Source organism: Anopheles ziemanni, chromosome 2, assembly GCF_943734765.1.
Source record: "Anopheles ziemanni chromosome 2, idAnoZiCoDA_A2_x.2, whole genome shotgun sequence".
Classification (NCBI taxonomy): Eukaryota; Metazoa; Arthropoda; class Insecta; order Diptera; family Culicidae; genus Anopheles; species Anopheles ziemanni.
Window position 1 is genome coordinate 6,297,903 of NC_080705.1, and position 15,532 is coordinate 6,313,434.

At 45.9% G+C, this 15,532-nt stretch overlaps 1 protein-coding gene across 1 annotated transcript in view; it reads right to left on the reverse strand.

Moving 5' to 3' along the window:
• The window catches only part of LOC131281916 (centaurin-gamma-1A), a 38,408-nt gene extending 24,326 nt beyond the window's left edge, over positions 1–14,082 (reverse strand). Inside the window, exon 1 of the mRNA XM_058311280.1 lies at positions 13,920–14,082. Coding sequence (XP_058167263.1) covers positions 13,920–14,082 — 163 coding nt within the window. The remainder of the gene's footprint in view (positions 1–13,919) is intronic.
• Between the last annotated feature and the right edge of the window lie 1,450 nt (positions 14,083–15,532).

Consider the following 15,532-nt stretch of genomic DNA (forward strand, 5'->3'; position numbering starts at 1 on the left):
ATACATCCTTCAGACCAGACTCCAGCTCTTTTTTGGCGATAGTTCGGTTCGGGTATTCCTTTCTTCTCTCGGCGCGGAAAATGGTTTTTAATAAGACGATGTACCATCCATAACGTGCTACGTGCGCAATAGGGACACACACACACACACACAACACTTGCATAACAATGGCGGAAGAAGGACAGGAAGATAAGGGCGCAAAGCGGTGAATTACTTATGCGTGCGCGACATTGAAATCGGTCGCGTTTGTTCCGGTGGTGTGCCCGGCGTTCGGTGTCGTTATCCTTTCCCCCGTTCGCGTTTCCTTCACGAATCCTTTTGCCCCAGAGTTTGTGTTCTTCCTGTGCCGCAGAAACCAGCCGTCATGCTTCTGGTTCCTTCCAATTTTCATTCTCTTCTTCCTACTCCCACCTCAAAGGGAGTTTGCTTTCAGCTTTTTCGGTCCAAGTAGAAGTAGGGTTATGTTTGGGTGCGCTGATCGTTTATGTTCCCGTTATGCATGCTGCTGATGTACCGTTGGCGATAGCATTGTTTGTAGTTGATGATAATATTCTGTTATTCTAGTATCGCATTGCACAAACATCCCAACACAAAAAGGGCGATGATTATTCATTGCCGAAAACATTCGAGGAAAAACTACACGCCAGGGTATGCTGCCTGCAGGCAGGACGGACAAGGTTGACCTCTGGCGGAATGGGCTTCAGAGTGTCTAGTCCCTGTGTGAAGGCAGAGAACTCCGGCATACGCAGACACACCGGAACAAACAGAAGGATCATTTCCACCGTTTGGTCCTGCGAGAAAACATTGTTGTCCATTGGATGGGGTCGGTCGAACTCTTGGTGATTTCGCGCGTTCTGTTTCTCCTTCTGGACACGGTCTCCTGCTGAGCAATCGAGAGCATCACCCTGAAGAGTTGCTTCGCCGAGATGCTTTACGATGCCATTATCAAGCTCACAGCATCTCACAGCGCCTTTTCTACGGCCGTCGGCGCACTTTGTTGCGTACAATAAGGGGATACGCCAGTGCCGCCACACCGCGGGAGATCGTCGGCAGTAGGCACAAAGATTGTAGCAATCTAGAGTTGTGCTAATTCAGGTGACAGATTTAAGGTCGATACTTCAACGAGCCCACCCCGGGAGGGAGAGTGCGCGCGTCGTCGTGCGATGAAATTAATCCCGGCGAAGGTGCACGCACGCTCCAGAACCCGGTTTCCCAGGAGCCGTAAATTATGTGCCGTATGCGCCAAACCCTTTGGTAGGGTCCATGGTTTCCATCGACAAAGAGTTGCAACCAAGATTAAGTAGCAGGACCTGTCCGCTGATTAATACATCGCGTCCCCCGCTGCGAGTTGCTCCTTATGGTGGCCACTTCGGTTCTCCGGTCATTCACGGCCCAAGCAACCGAAGCCATTTCACTGCCACAAACGACCCTCTCATGTTCTTGAATGAGCTTTTTTGTACTGGCCAGGGTGGAGAATGGAAATGGTTCAGTGTCGGTATTTTATTGCTCCCTGGAAAGATCTTTGGCTTCCCGTCCTGCAGACTCTGCTGCAACCAGGCTTACCTAAAAAAAAGAAACGGAAACGGAAGAAAACAGAAAAACAATCATTAATAAAAATTACCCTCAAACATCCTATAAATCAAAACATTTTGCCATATTATCCAGAAAAGTGAGAGAGAGAGAGAGAGGGATCGTGTGGAATATTAAAAGAGATAAAATTACGCGTTAATGTCTACCAACAAATGCTGCAAACCCCAACCGGATTGGACCATTTATCAAACGAGAACGAATCCCCGCGTTTCGGTTCCCAGTTGGTCATCGGATTGTTTTTATGTGTGTGTCCACTATCAAGGCCTCCGCCAAGCGAAAGGCAGAATATAATGTCGCCAGAAGTCCGCGCACCGTTCGTTGACTTCTGTCCCAATTCCATTTCGGGTTTGTTTCCATAATCTCTTCCTCAGGGATTTGTGTTTTACGATCGTACGAGTTTGTATCCTTCCAGGCACATGACATTAGACTAAGACATAGTGTTGTGTAAGTGTTTGTAGATGTATCTAATACCGAACTTTCTGTTGATATTTTTTTTATTTCTTGTATCCTTTGCCACACGCTGTTTCGCCCATGACCTACACATTAACAATTTAACGCATCTTTAGCATCAAATTGGCGCACAATGATAATTAACATTCATAAATCTAACGAGTTCTAAATTTTTGCCATAAACCAGTTTTCCTACGAAAATGGTTCTTGGTAGGGATGTACACTTTCTCTATCGTACTGATTGCTTTTAGCATTTGCACTTTCCGTCCTCTTTACGCCCGGGTCATAGTCCTTTTTCTTCTAAAAGCTTTCGCAATATCTTTTCCTTCCGAAAAAAAGTTACTTGCGTAAAAATGGTTCTATCCTTGACGGTTTAGAATGAGGACTAGGAGAGAAAAAAAAGCAGAACTTAGCATCACCCTTGCGTATCTCCGGGAAAGGATAATTTTTGGTACGTTAAAAACCTCGTCCTTTTGCATGAACGATTACCTCTCGGCGCAATCCCTTTCGGATCCTCCTCACCGTGCGCCAGCCCACTTGAGGCAATGTCGTTACACAAAACCCAAAAATTAGGCTACCGCATGAGTTATAGGAATAGGGCGCGCCACGGCGAAAACAGGAATTCAAAAAGGCTTGAAGCAATTCAATTTAAAATTTATATTTTTCGCAAATTAAATTCCACTCAAATTTGGGTGCGCCACCGAGCGGCTTCTTGTTTTCCTCCTGGGACCCGGCCGGCGTTCCACAAAGAGGCGTTTTCCTGCGACGTGTTATTGTTATTGCTCAACTTGCGAGCGAGCGAGCGCCCAAGTGGCGCCGTGTCTCCGCTGGAGGAACGGTTTTTCGCGAACTCGCGGCCACCGGTTTTCCCCCGGGGCGGGTCACAAATGCGCGCGCTGCAGCTTCGGGTTTGCACCAAAAAATGCCCCGAAGGCGTTCGATGGGTCGTCAACAAAAATGCCAACGTTAAACGTGGCCGATTCCTTGGCTAGAGTACCTCTTTCGGCTAGATCGTTCACCGGGGCTCGAAGCACAAATCTAGGGATGCAAATTCCTGCGGATCGGTCGCGAACGAAGATACGGCACACACCGCTGAAGACGCTCCGGGGCATTTTCGGGAGCGTTTTGTGTAATGGAAATTTGTTTTTCACCCGGGCGATCCGTCCCAAAATTTGCGTTTGAATGATGCAAACAAGTAAAAGCAACAGCACGACGGAGTGAGGTGGAAAACAATAACATCCTTTTTAACTTGTATACCCCCCCTTTCGAACACAGAAAGCCTTTCAAAGTAGACAACTAGCATTTTTTTTACTCCGTTTGCTACCGTTCCCAAACAGCTAGAAGCTTTTTATCGGTAAGCAACTTTTGAAATGAATGCCGCGTTTCATGATTGTGAGATATCAAGATGAGACTGGCAAAAAAATGAAAAGAAAACTTTCGAGTAAACATTACACAGTTGCCTGGAAGAGGATGACAAAAAATGGAACAAGTTACTCCAACTCTGTTCGAGCTCGAAAATGAACAGAAAACGTTCAAGTTGGAAACAAACTCGACTGAAAAACAGTCCAAAAATGATGATAATTTAAAATTTATTAACCTCATTTCTTCCCTCCTTTTCAAACCGAAAGCGGACGGAAATGTGCGTTACTTTCTTCACCGACGGTTGACGATTCTTGATTTCCCGCCGTCACCGTTCGCTTCCTCCATCTTCGTTCGTGATTGCGATCGAGATTGATGCACTTTTCCGACTGAAAGGTCCCGTTACGAAAGTGCATAAATTCAGGATACGACGATGGGTACGTTTTTTTCCATTCGCATACGTATCTATTTTGCCAACTCACCCCCTGGCACGGAAAAACACCGGGCGAAATGTCGAGTAAATTGTAACGAAAACTGTTGTTCATCGGGGAAGAAGGATGGGCAAGGTGGTGGTAGGGAAAAGGTGAAAGAAATGCTGTCACATAAATATCACTTTCCCGAGCGGATCATCAGTCGGGCCGCCGTCATCAGATCGGGCTGCAGCAGAAGCGGCACGTCATGTCCTTTCGGACTGACACAGAATCGTTGAGGGCATGAAAGCGTTAGGAAAGGTATGGAGCAAGAAAAGAAAACAGGGGGCAATAATCTTCGCAACAGGAGCGGCAGATAGTGGATGTCTTTTTCTCCTCTCGGGACATTTCTCCTAATGCTCGATTGATTGAAGCTTCCCTCCTATCTGTCTGTGGCACTCACTCTTAAAGCCAGCGTCGATCGGAAGATCCTTTCGCGAAATATGATGACGCTGGAATGCCCAGTGCAAATAATGCTTTGGCCCCTTGTGCACTCCGGGGCGCCTCGCTTCCGAAGAGAGTCGGAGGGAGTTTCCATGATTTGTTCTGGCCCATTTTCCTTCTCCATTTCGGTGATTGTTGAGTGAAATTTTTATGTCAGTATTTTTTTCTTGCCTGAAAAAAAGGCGAATTCTTGATTGCTCCCGAAGAGTCAATTTCGTTGACGGTACACCACTTTCCTTTCCCTTTCGGTTTCGCTACTTTATGACAAGTTATTCATTATCGTTGGCAGGGAGTTTTCTTCGGAGAAAGTAAAATTAAAAGTAGGGTGACAAAATCGCAAATTTATGAGACATTTTTTGTTCGTTCTTCTTTTACGTAAATGGATAAGAAGTTATTGGCGAGAAGGGAAGCGTTGTTTATCGTTAGGGCAGGATGAGAAAAATTGATTTGTTAAAATTACAATGTAAAGATGATGCAAATTATATACATTCAACGTTAACTTGGTGGGTAGTTGAAGTGTGTTTAACTCTAACGGGCACTAAACATCCCTTATTTACATTTCAAATCGCTCAAATCGTTCACGAAACAATTGACCACCCTTTCAGGCATACGGAATAGTCATTTTCGTTATCCTTTCGCCACTTTTTGGGAAGAGGAAAAGCGATTTCCCGGACAGGCGCGAAGGAGGGCAAAATTGGACCACATATGCTCAGTGACATGCCATTAGCATATGTCAAATATTTGACAATCGGTACATCTAAACGGTTCTTTTATGTTGGTTGCACTCCCTGCCCCGGTAATGATATGTTGCACAAGCTCAACAGAAATATTGACCAGTCAGGCTAATTCGTCACATAGAGGGACGAGAACTCGGACAGGTTCCGTAGAGGTGGAAGTAAAATTGTTCATCCACGTTACTGCTTCGAAACACGAGCCCGCTTTGAAACTGACTCATTTGGCGAAACTAAAGGTTGAACCCTGGTTGACAGTTATTGCGAAAAATCGTATCCATTCGCCGGGTGTTCCGAGGGTGGAAGAAGTAGAAGGGCGGCCATTTGGCTTCGTTCGGACACATTAAAGCCGGACACAAACCGGGAGGACGGAACAAATTAGCACAATTATGCACGAATCGAATGATATGTCGGCGGGCGAAACCCGAAACCTGACCCAACCCAATCCCAAAACCGCCCGCTTTGGGTCAGGACGTCCAGCTTAGAACCGAAGAGGGGTGAGTTTTAAATGGACGTTGCCAAGCCAGGGTGGTGCAGGTTAACCGTCCACGATAGCTTAGGCCAATCTTTAACAATATTGCACCGTTTGTGCGTTCCTATCACCACCGACGATCGAACATTTGTTGAAATGAACCGGAAGACTTGCAAATCGAGGAGGGAAACACGAACAGTGAAATACTGCAATCAAATTCACCACTAATGAAAGCGAAAATAACGGGCAAAAAAAAGGAAATAGTTTAATAACTGTAATAATATAATTATGGCGGTGAGTCCCACAAAAAACCCCGTTCGAAGCGTGCTGCCCAAAAAGGTAGGAGGAGGAGGGAGGAAATCAAGGGCGGAAATGACCGGAATGTGTGCTCGAGGGGTGACTTCTATCAAATGTCCCGTCGCACGAGGGCCCAATGTCCAGTTGGCAAGTACATTAGAACGCAGGGAGGAAGAAAAAAAAAGAGGGATCGAAAGCAAAAGTGACTTGTGCCGGATGAAATCTCCCGGAGAAAAATGACGCACGACGAATGGAGGCAGCGGACGGCAGTTTTTTTCATTTTTAACATAACGTCCACCCCGTTTACGCGATCCTTTGCCGGTGATTACTTTACCAGAGTGAAATATGAGCTAATTCTTTTAAACAATCGCAGATGAAGAAATAAAACGATTTATCGAAATGAAAAAAAAAAAAACATTCCAAACCGACGACTGGCAAGTGAAGGGACAAACAAAGGTACGAATTTGGATGTGTGTGCGAGCAACAAGCGTAATGATAATCATATGCACTCACAAACGCCGTTGCAACGCGCGTATTCTTGCAAGCATTTAGAACGGACAAAGCGAAAAGAAGCGAGGAAAAAACGCTAAACGGGGTTACATTAATGTCAATTTATCGCCAAACCGGACGGGACATGAGCACCACGAGTGGCTAGGGGTAGGAGGGAAAGGGAAAGAAGGGTTTGTCATTCCCGCGACGATAGGGTAAAGGCTCGAATAGCCAGCTGATAGCATTTAACTCAACTCTTCGTTCCGAGTGACGTTGCAAAACCCCCTGTCATCTGTCCGATCGGGTTGGCAAGATCGCAAACCGAGTGAATTGGTGGACTGGTGGACCGGTGGTGGTCAGTTCATCGCCATCCTGTCCAATCTATTGAGATGGCTTCTTGTTCTTCGGGCATTTCTTCCCTTTCGAGCTGAAATTGTCGCGGAAGTTTAATCGCGCGCACGCCTCAAAGGAAGAAGATGTCAACAGTAATAAAGCATGATTGTATCGCTCCTTGCACATCTCTCGATTGCCCTCCGTCCGGGGTCGGGCCGCGATCGCCACTATCAACTGCATCTCCTTAGCGCATTCGAGTTCGAGTGCATCTGCACACACTTGTGCAATGGGCAAACTGGGAAAAAAAACATCCCTGGGATGGCTTATTTATGTTCCTGTCCTGTCCTTTCCCGCTCAAGTGGTGTCCTGGAAAAGGATACTTTAGGCGAACAATAGGGCAATTGGAAACAGGACAGCGCTTCGAACGTCTCTCGGACTTGATCAGCATCTTTTCCACGGTAGGAAAAACCGCACCACTTGAGGGTTAATTAGAATTTAGTAGAAACTGTTTCTAAAACGCCACACGTGCACGAAGGGAAGGACGTACTGTCGTGGAAGAGAAAAAAACGAAACCAAGGACATTTCAAAACATACACACACACACAGAGGACGCACTAACCGGTGTGTTTATGCCGGTTCCTGCTCGCGCTTCCGTCACGCCCGAACGCCGGCGCTAATTGAAATAGATGGAATTTATGGTACGCGGTGTCTCGCCTTTGAGTGGACTCATTTCCTGGGAACAGGACATAGAGTTACTGGAACTGCTTTCCTCTGTGGCAGGATGTTGGCGAAGCGAAGCCACACAACAAAACGAAAGCAACTTCCCGTTGGGAACCGTGACACCGAAAGCCAATCGATCATTCCGGGTGCATTTGGAAGCTAATGAAGAGGATCGTTTCGCTCGTGAACGATACCAATCAACAGATCTACCACGGGAAAGACATGTTCTTATCATGCAACGATTATTCAAACCCACGTCCGCATCGGCAGCTCCAAGGGAAGTCAAGAAATGGAAACACACAACGTTTAGTCGAACATGATCCAACCGATCATCCTATCGTTTATCTGTCTGGCCTGTCAGTCAATCATCGGTTTGAGGTCTTTCCGATTCTAGAAACGCTCGCTGGAGGAGGTTGGTCGACTCTTTCGAGCCGGAAACGACAAAGAAATAACACCAGAATCGACTACGCTCTAATAATAAATCGTAATTTCCTTTTGTGGCCGGAAAAGAGAAACAGGAAGTCAAGTGGAAAATATGTTGTGATGCACAAGTAAAATGAGATGATGGTACATAACGAGACTGTTGTCCGTTTAAGTTGAATATTGCACTTAATTTTCATTTTAGAGTTGGCCAAATCGAGCAAAAGTTTACAGGAAAGTATGTCAAAACTAAATCAAAAATATTTAATGTCATTTGCAGCTGCCAAGAGGTTTAGCAATGGACATAAACCACGTCATATGAACCTAAATCCGTAATGTCGGAGTTCGTATCTTGAATATTTTAAAACTCCCAAGAAGAAAATGGAATGGATGAAAAAATGACCCAGTAAACATAAAACCCATAATCCTACATGATGAAACTGGTCCGCGTGGGATGGAAATTAAAACGGGAGAAAAAATAAGATAGTTTAAGACAGGAAAACCAGAAGAAATCGTAAATGAATTCATCAAATCCAACCTTTCCGTAAGAAAAAATAAGAGCGAAAAAAAGAGAAATGGCCTACGTGTCTCTGTGTTGCGTGTGTTTGCTATCAAATGCAGGATAATCCGCTTTCCCAAAACACGATATCATCATCACCACGGACTCGTTTTACTTTTTTCGCTTCAACCAGATGTTCTGAGTGCAACCGAGTGTTGGGAGTGCATCCCAAAAAGGATGAAAAGCACATGAATATGCAGCAACGGGACCGACCGCGTGGCGAAGTACGTCCAAACGCCACCAATGACATCGGAACGCCTCTATGATGAAGGTGTTTCTATGTTCGTTTTTCTTTTCTTAAATTAGCATCTAAATTGGCCTGCTGGTGGTGGTGGTGGTAGAGCGACGGTCTTTTTGGTTACGTGCCCGAAAGCGGGGAGAAAAGTCTTGAGAAACAGCTGCTCGTGTCTTCCTTGGCGCGCGCGCTCCGGCCGGATGAATTAACACGCTACTTGAGCCTACCTTTTTACCACTACCTGCGTGTTAATGTGCCGGGCAGCCCAAGAATGGGCATGTACGGGTTTTTTTGGTTGGTCCTTCGCATCCTATCACGTTTGCGTTTTCGGCTTTGTGCCCATTTTTGGCCCAATTTTGCTTCACTTCTTTTCTTGACCATTTTTTGTCCCAACCCCCGCGTCCTAAGGTGAAGCGGTTTTCGTGCAATTTCATCTATTGTCTGTCAGCCCATCAGCTGTTCTTCTTCACTTTCAAAAGGGCACGTGGTTTTAAAGCACGTGGATGAATGTTATAAACACAGAAAAACCGATTTTCCACTTGAAACTCCTTCAATTAACCGACTACTCCTTCAATTAACCTAATTTGGAAATATTTCACGTTCGATTGGCTTCCGATCGCGATGAAATATTTCCCGGTTACCTCTAATTCCTGGTTTTTATTTTTCAAAGGGGGAAATCCTGCCTTTAAGGACCCTTCGGCGCATCGCGGTATTATTCGAGAAACCAAATGCACTTTCCTTACGCAAAGGGGTGGAGTCATCCTTGGACGACGATCTCCCTTCCCCGATTTCTAGACGCCGTTGCGACCTTTTGCACAAGGACGGGGAAATCCTTGAGAAAACCAACGCCAAGATGCTTGTGTCATTGGTGCACCCCGCGACCTTAGAGCGCTTGCAAAGGCGATGAATTCGCGATGGCGGAAATAATACTGCTTCGGCAGATGGTACTGGCAAACGGATATTTTCTTTTGTGGGATGATGCTAAAAGGAGAACTTTGGGGTACTTAAAACATTTTCGCATTTGCGTGGAAGCTGTATTCAAATATCGAATAAACGTAGGTTTTAGAGGCGCCATTGAGTTTATTCAAATACTGCTGCGTGGGTTGGAGATGCCTGGACAAACAAGATCGGGGCGTGAAATGCGAAAAAAAACATAACAAAACTATCCTCACCATCCACCTCAACCGGTCACCATTGATTGGTTTAACAGCGTGGGAAGGAAGTGGATAATTTATAGCTCGCGCTCGCGATACTTCGGCGTTGCCAAGTGGTGCGTTCCCAATTGGACACCCTTCAACAGGCGAGCACCCCGAATTCATCTGGATCCGGAGGTCCGTTTGGACATGGGAGAGTGTAAGGTCAATGGGATTAGAGTTCCAGTTCCCGCAGTATCATTTGCGTATTGCTGTGAGATTCTTCATTACCTTTAGGACGGTTGCTTAAACTATTAACAGTAATTGGGTTTGGGTTTGCGGATTCTTTGAAGTTATGCCTACATCCCTCTTGTGTCTTACTGCCAACTAAGTTGGACTGTTTAGTACACTTTGTGGCACAACGTTTCTCTTTCGTTGAAAGGAACCCGGCTGTTGAACAACACGTAGGCCTGATAGCACAGTCAAGGACGTATGCTGTGTTGATCCAGCGTTAACATAAACAACTTAACGACGGCACCCTCGCGGACCCTGCAAAAGTATGAAAACAGGTTCGTTGGTTTAACTGTTATGTTTGTGCCTTTCGTATTCTACTTCTTCGGCCGGAGAATGGACGAGATTGTTTGGATGCATGGCGCATAAGTAGGGACTTGGTTCGGTTGGTCGAAAAAGTCGAAAGCCACTTTCTACTCCGCTCGTTTTAATGAAACTATTGCAAAGTCTGTGCTGGTCGTACTTAAACAAACTGTCTGCTCGCTTCACAACAACGATCAACAACGACCACAAACCGTGACCGGGGTGACGTTTCTCTTACGGATGGATGGTTAAACCATTTCGCTTAAGTCTTAAACGGCTGAACTAGAACTCCCTTCTTGACAGGAGCGAGCACGTTGCCAAAACGTAGCCACGTTCCATCGCATCCACCGTTTTGTTTTTTTTTTTGCAGACCAAAAGCGGAAAACCGTGGCCAAGTGTCACGCGGTGCTCAGGCGTCTTAAGTCTTAAGCCGGCCACCGACCGCCGGTCACGTTTCCGTGTTTTCGCAGTCTTCGACGGGGAATGGGAACGACATTTAAATAGAAACAAGGATGGCCCGTCCAAGGCGCACGACTTGGTTCCCCGGCAAAGGAAGGAAGTTGGAAGGGGCAAAAGAAACAATCAACACGATCAACATAAACTTCCAATGGGAACGACGGTTTTTGGTGGATTTTTACACTCCATTTTGCACAATCAAATTTTCAGTGCGCTGCCAAAAGTTGACACCGGTATCCAAAAATAACGTCGAAACAATCGATAACGGCAGTAGCGCAAAATCAAGGAAGGTTTCGCTTCCGAAATGGCGCGTCACAAAACGTGAAGCCTCGTACGCCCGGAACGGATTTCCTCGCAGCATTCTGGGGCAAGTAGTGTTTCCTCGTTGTTCGCAAAAAGAAAGCGACTCCAAACGGTATCACCACAAGGCTTGTGCGAAAGCACCAGAAGCACACACAAAAAAGCGCTATTACTGAAGTAAAACAAAAACTAAACCACAGCTAATACCTTCCCAAGGACAGGAAGTTCAAACCCCTGGAAGACCACGGAACGGTACGTGGCAAGTGGGGAATTTGATTACGTGCCTTCGGCGAGGTGGTCTGTGGTCTAAGACATCGCAGCATAATCGCGTATGCATAACACACATGCGTTCGAGTAGGAAGAGACACAAAAAAAAGGAACACACGCACCACAGGAAGCCTCCATCGTGTTCGATGTTAGAACAAGCGTTCTTTCTAAGGCTGCCTTTCATCGTCTCCTAAGGGAGACGCGTGGGACCAAATAATTTCGCAGAGGGCTTCTGGATATGCCAGACCATCGATGACATCATCTGCCACGTTCCTCCGATTGTGTGGTCGATCGCCCGTCGTATTTCACATACGCTGGATCCTAAATATGACGCAAGACGAATCGCGAACCGGGCACGATATCCCAGCACCGGAACAAACCGTCCGGAAATGCGAACGGACATTCTCAATCTAACGCCTTGGAGAAAGTACAATTTAGCGTGAGGTCATAAATATCACTTCCCATCTGGATCTGATCGGGCGAAAGACACCCATCAAGAGCAACATTTTACATTTCCGTTTGTGGAGGAGAAGAGAACACTTCTTTCAGGGTTTTGAAAATTCTGGGTCAACATTGCGTGGCGAAGGCGAAGGTCCTTTTTCGAAACCGACATCGAGAAACGAAGAAAGGAGCATAAGGGACGGCGCGAAAGGAAAGTGCGGCCGGTTTTCGGTCGGAAAAGCGTGAAAATTCGCAACGGTCAGCTGATGCACGGGAAAGTAAGGAGAAGCGAAGAGAAAAATCCGACCCGATCGCATCGCTAAATGAGCGTGTAATTTCTTTCGCACCAAACGAAAGAGGCGAAGTGCATCGACGTTGCATATCAATGCATCATCCATTGCAGCAAGAGACGCATCCGACAGGAACCGAGAGGTTGCAGCTGAATCCTTCGTGTGGAGGAAAAGTTTGCTGCTCAAAAGCAACTGAAAACAAGCCAGCTGTACCCGACGTTGGTGAAAGCTGGCGCAATGGTGAAGTAATTAGTGATACGTGCTATCAATTTACTCACACGCCTTTTTTCCCTCCTAGGAAACATCACACACATCAAAGAAAACCTTCAAGGTTGTCCGTTGAAGTTAGCGAAAGCACAACAAAACAATGAAAGGAAAACCACGCTTTCCGCCTGTGGAAAATCAACCCGCGTGTGTTGTGTTCGCGAGGGCTTCCACTCACGTCAAAGATCCGTGAGACTTACAGTTACACTTCATTGAGAAGAGTTATTGTTACACGCGCTAACCAACTTCAGGGCAAGGTGAAGGTACTAACACCAGCGGCCTTCTTTTCTACCGGTGTTTTTTTATGACCGACGCGATACGGATCGGTACACGGCCAGTTTTAATCTTATCTTCAACGCGGATGGAAAGAGTTAGGAGAAAAAAAATCAAAATAAACCAACCCCCGGGGGTACAAAGAGTACTTGCGTTTATCAAACACGAAAATGGTATGTGTACATTTTTCGTTGTGTTGCTATTTTTCTTTATCTAGCTAGGGCCTTTTTTCATCCGACTCCAGGCCATCTCTTATCGCGGACAACAAAGAATCGCAACCGAGGGAAAATGGTTGTTTGTGTGTTATCTAAGCTATGGTGCAACCGACACAACCGGTTGATCAACACAAGAGCAAGAGTTCGACACGCGAAGCAAAGAGGATTTTTGTTCACGGTGTTGCGCAGTAGAATGCATCATAATCTTTCCTCCCAAAAACTAGTTTTAAACGAATTAATTTATGCTTCAAATGACTTTAAAGAAGGACTAAATTGATGATGAAAATGTTTGATTCCTGTTACTACATGACGCTTGTCTAAATTTCGAAGCACGCCAGCCGAATCGAAAATTGCATCAGACAGACGAAATAACGCCACACTAACACAACAAAAAAAGATATAAAAAAATGCCGGCAGACACCATAATCGCCGCCATCATTTCCGCGACCAAACTAATGTCGCGCCGGAGAAGAGTGGTTCGCAAAACATGTGGAGCCCATCTGGAAATACGTGCACAGACCGGTTGGGATTTGCATACTACGAAACGATCGTCTGTGTTCGTTACGGAGGCTCACTCTCGTGGGCATCCAAAAAAAAAACCTCATCCCACCATGTGTTTGGAAGATGAAGAGATTATGTTAAAAAAAATCGAAAAATAAAAAAAAACTTGTCGAAGGAGTGATTCTTAAAATATCTCATCAAAGACTCATGTGTCGGTCATTGGCGAAATTCCATTTTGACGAAATTGATGCCGTTGGTGGAAACGTTGATGGTGATTAATATTCATTAACAGGCCCCATTTGCGATGACACTTCGGAACCCCGCGGGCGACTCATCGGATGATAAGCCCGACCCGTGCGTCAAGTGGGAAGGAATCGGTTCTCCTTGGAAATGATTTTTGGCACTCTTCTAAGCGACAACGTTGTTTCACTTTTATTTCCCTCACGTATTTTAATCTCCCCGTTGCGAATTTGACATCATCCGAAAAAACACGTGATGGGTTGTTTTTTTTTTTTATTTTTAGTTTCATCTGTTGTATGTTCATGAAAACCTTTTCCTTCTCCCCCACTCTCCTTGTTAATGATCGGTAAAGCAATGTGTTTATGTTGAAAATTACCCGATTTACGCTTCTCCCGCTCCACGATGACGGTCTTCGGGCGCTTGATGCGCAACGAGCGGCGCCGGATCGAGCGCAGGAATGCTTCCGGCATGCGGCTAAACTTGGGCGCTTCCGGTGGAGCCTTCCGCTCGGGGAGGAAGAAATTTTTCACCGCAAGCATCGTCATGATCGGTGTGTTGTTTGCTAGAGTTTTCTTTTGCAGCGCGTGTGTGTGTGGGTTTACGTTTATTTTGGTGTTTTTTTATTGCGGCCGGACGCAAAGAAAGTCCATTTCTTGCGGTCTGTGATTTGTTTTTGCTGCTCTCTTCGAAATGGCCACGGTCTCACTTTTTATCACGAGACAATTTTATTCCCTGTTGATGTTGCACAGTTTTCACAACAGCACACGACGACGTTCTGTGATGTCATAGCACTTAGAGGTGGAGGAATTTTATCCCTTCCGACTTTTTTCTTCCGAATTCACAAACAGTATGCACCTTCGTCATTCGAAAACAAATAAACTGTACGCTTAACAACTGTTTTTCTTCTGCCTTTCGTTCCGCGTCGGAAGAACCTTCAGAAGAGATACTAATGCGCAATAAGTTGCGAAACAGTGGATTGCATTTTCAGCTCAAGTATGTGCAATATTTCACTATATTCTTTGGCAACGGTTGTAGGGAAAAATGCTCGCCGAGGTTTCCAACCAAAATCACATCGTTTAGGTAATCTGTTTTCGGGGTTTCTCTCAGCACTACATTAGCCTCTTGATCTTGATCGAACGGTTGGGTTAAGTTTAGAACTTTCCAACACCTGCACCGCTCGAACGAACCGGCACGGTGTGGTGTGGTGTGCTTGACTAGGCGTAGGCTATAGTAGAGTGTACCGATAGCTAATTTCGGACACTAATTTCGATCGATTTGGCACTGATCCACGCCGGTAGCGTCAACACTTCGAACAATCTTTCAACAAGCCTCGGCACGGTTGGATGAAGAAATCCTTCGCTTTTCTCACGTGTTTCAAGGGGGTATTCTTCGGGATCATTATTATCATTACCACCATCAACAACGTGTGTTAGATATTTCACTCTTTTCGCTTATATACAGAATCACTCATTTGTTACACCATTAACATTTTTCAAAATTTAAGCAGCACAAACTGTGTATTTTTTCCCATTTCCCGAGGTCGTATTCAACGCACAGGATAACCACTGATGGAGGAAAACCCTGACACCAGCACCGACTAGCGTACTTTCACGTCCTATCGCTAATACACCGGAGACGACACTGACTCGAAGAGTCGAGCACGAACCCACCATGGACCGGCGGTGAGTGACGTTCGGCCAAGGCGAGAAAAAACCCGAACCGATGAGAACCCCCGTTCGGGTGCAATTTTTCCCCTCTATTCTACCGAAACTCAACCGCACTCACTCGGGCGGGTGAGTTCCATTCGCAGGAAAAATGCATCTTCCATGCACTTTCGGGGAACCGAAATGTGCAGCATTAAGTGAGTGCTTCCGTTGCACTTCGATGCCTTCGAGCGTTAGATAGTACGAGACGGAAGTCACCACAGCCACACATCCGAACGGAATTGGACTCAGCTGGCCGGGGTTTCTAGGTGTGGGCAGATTTGTT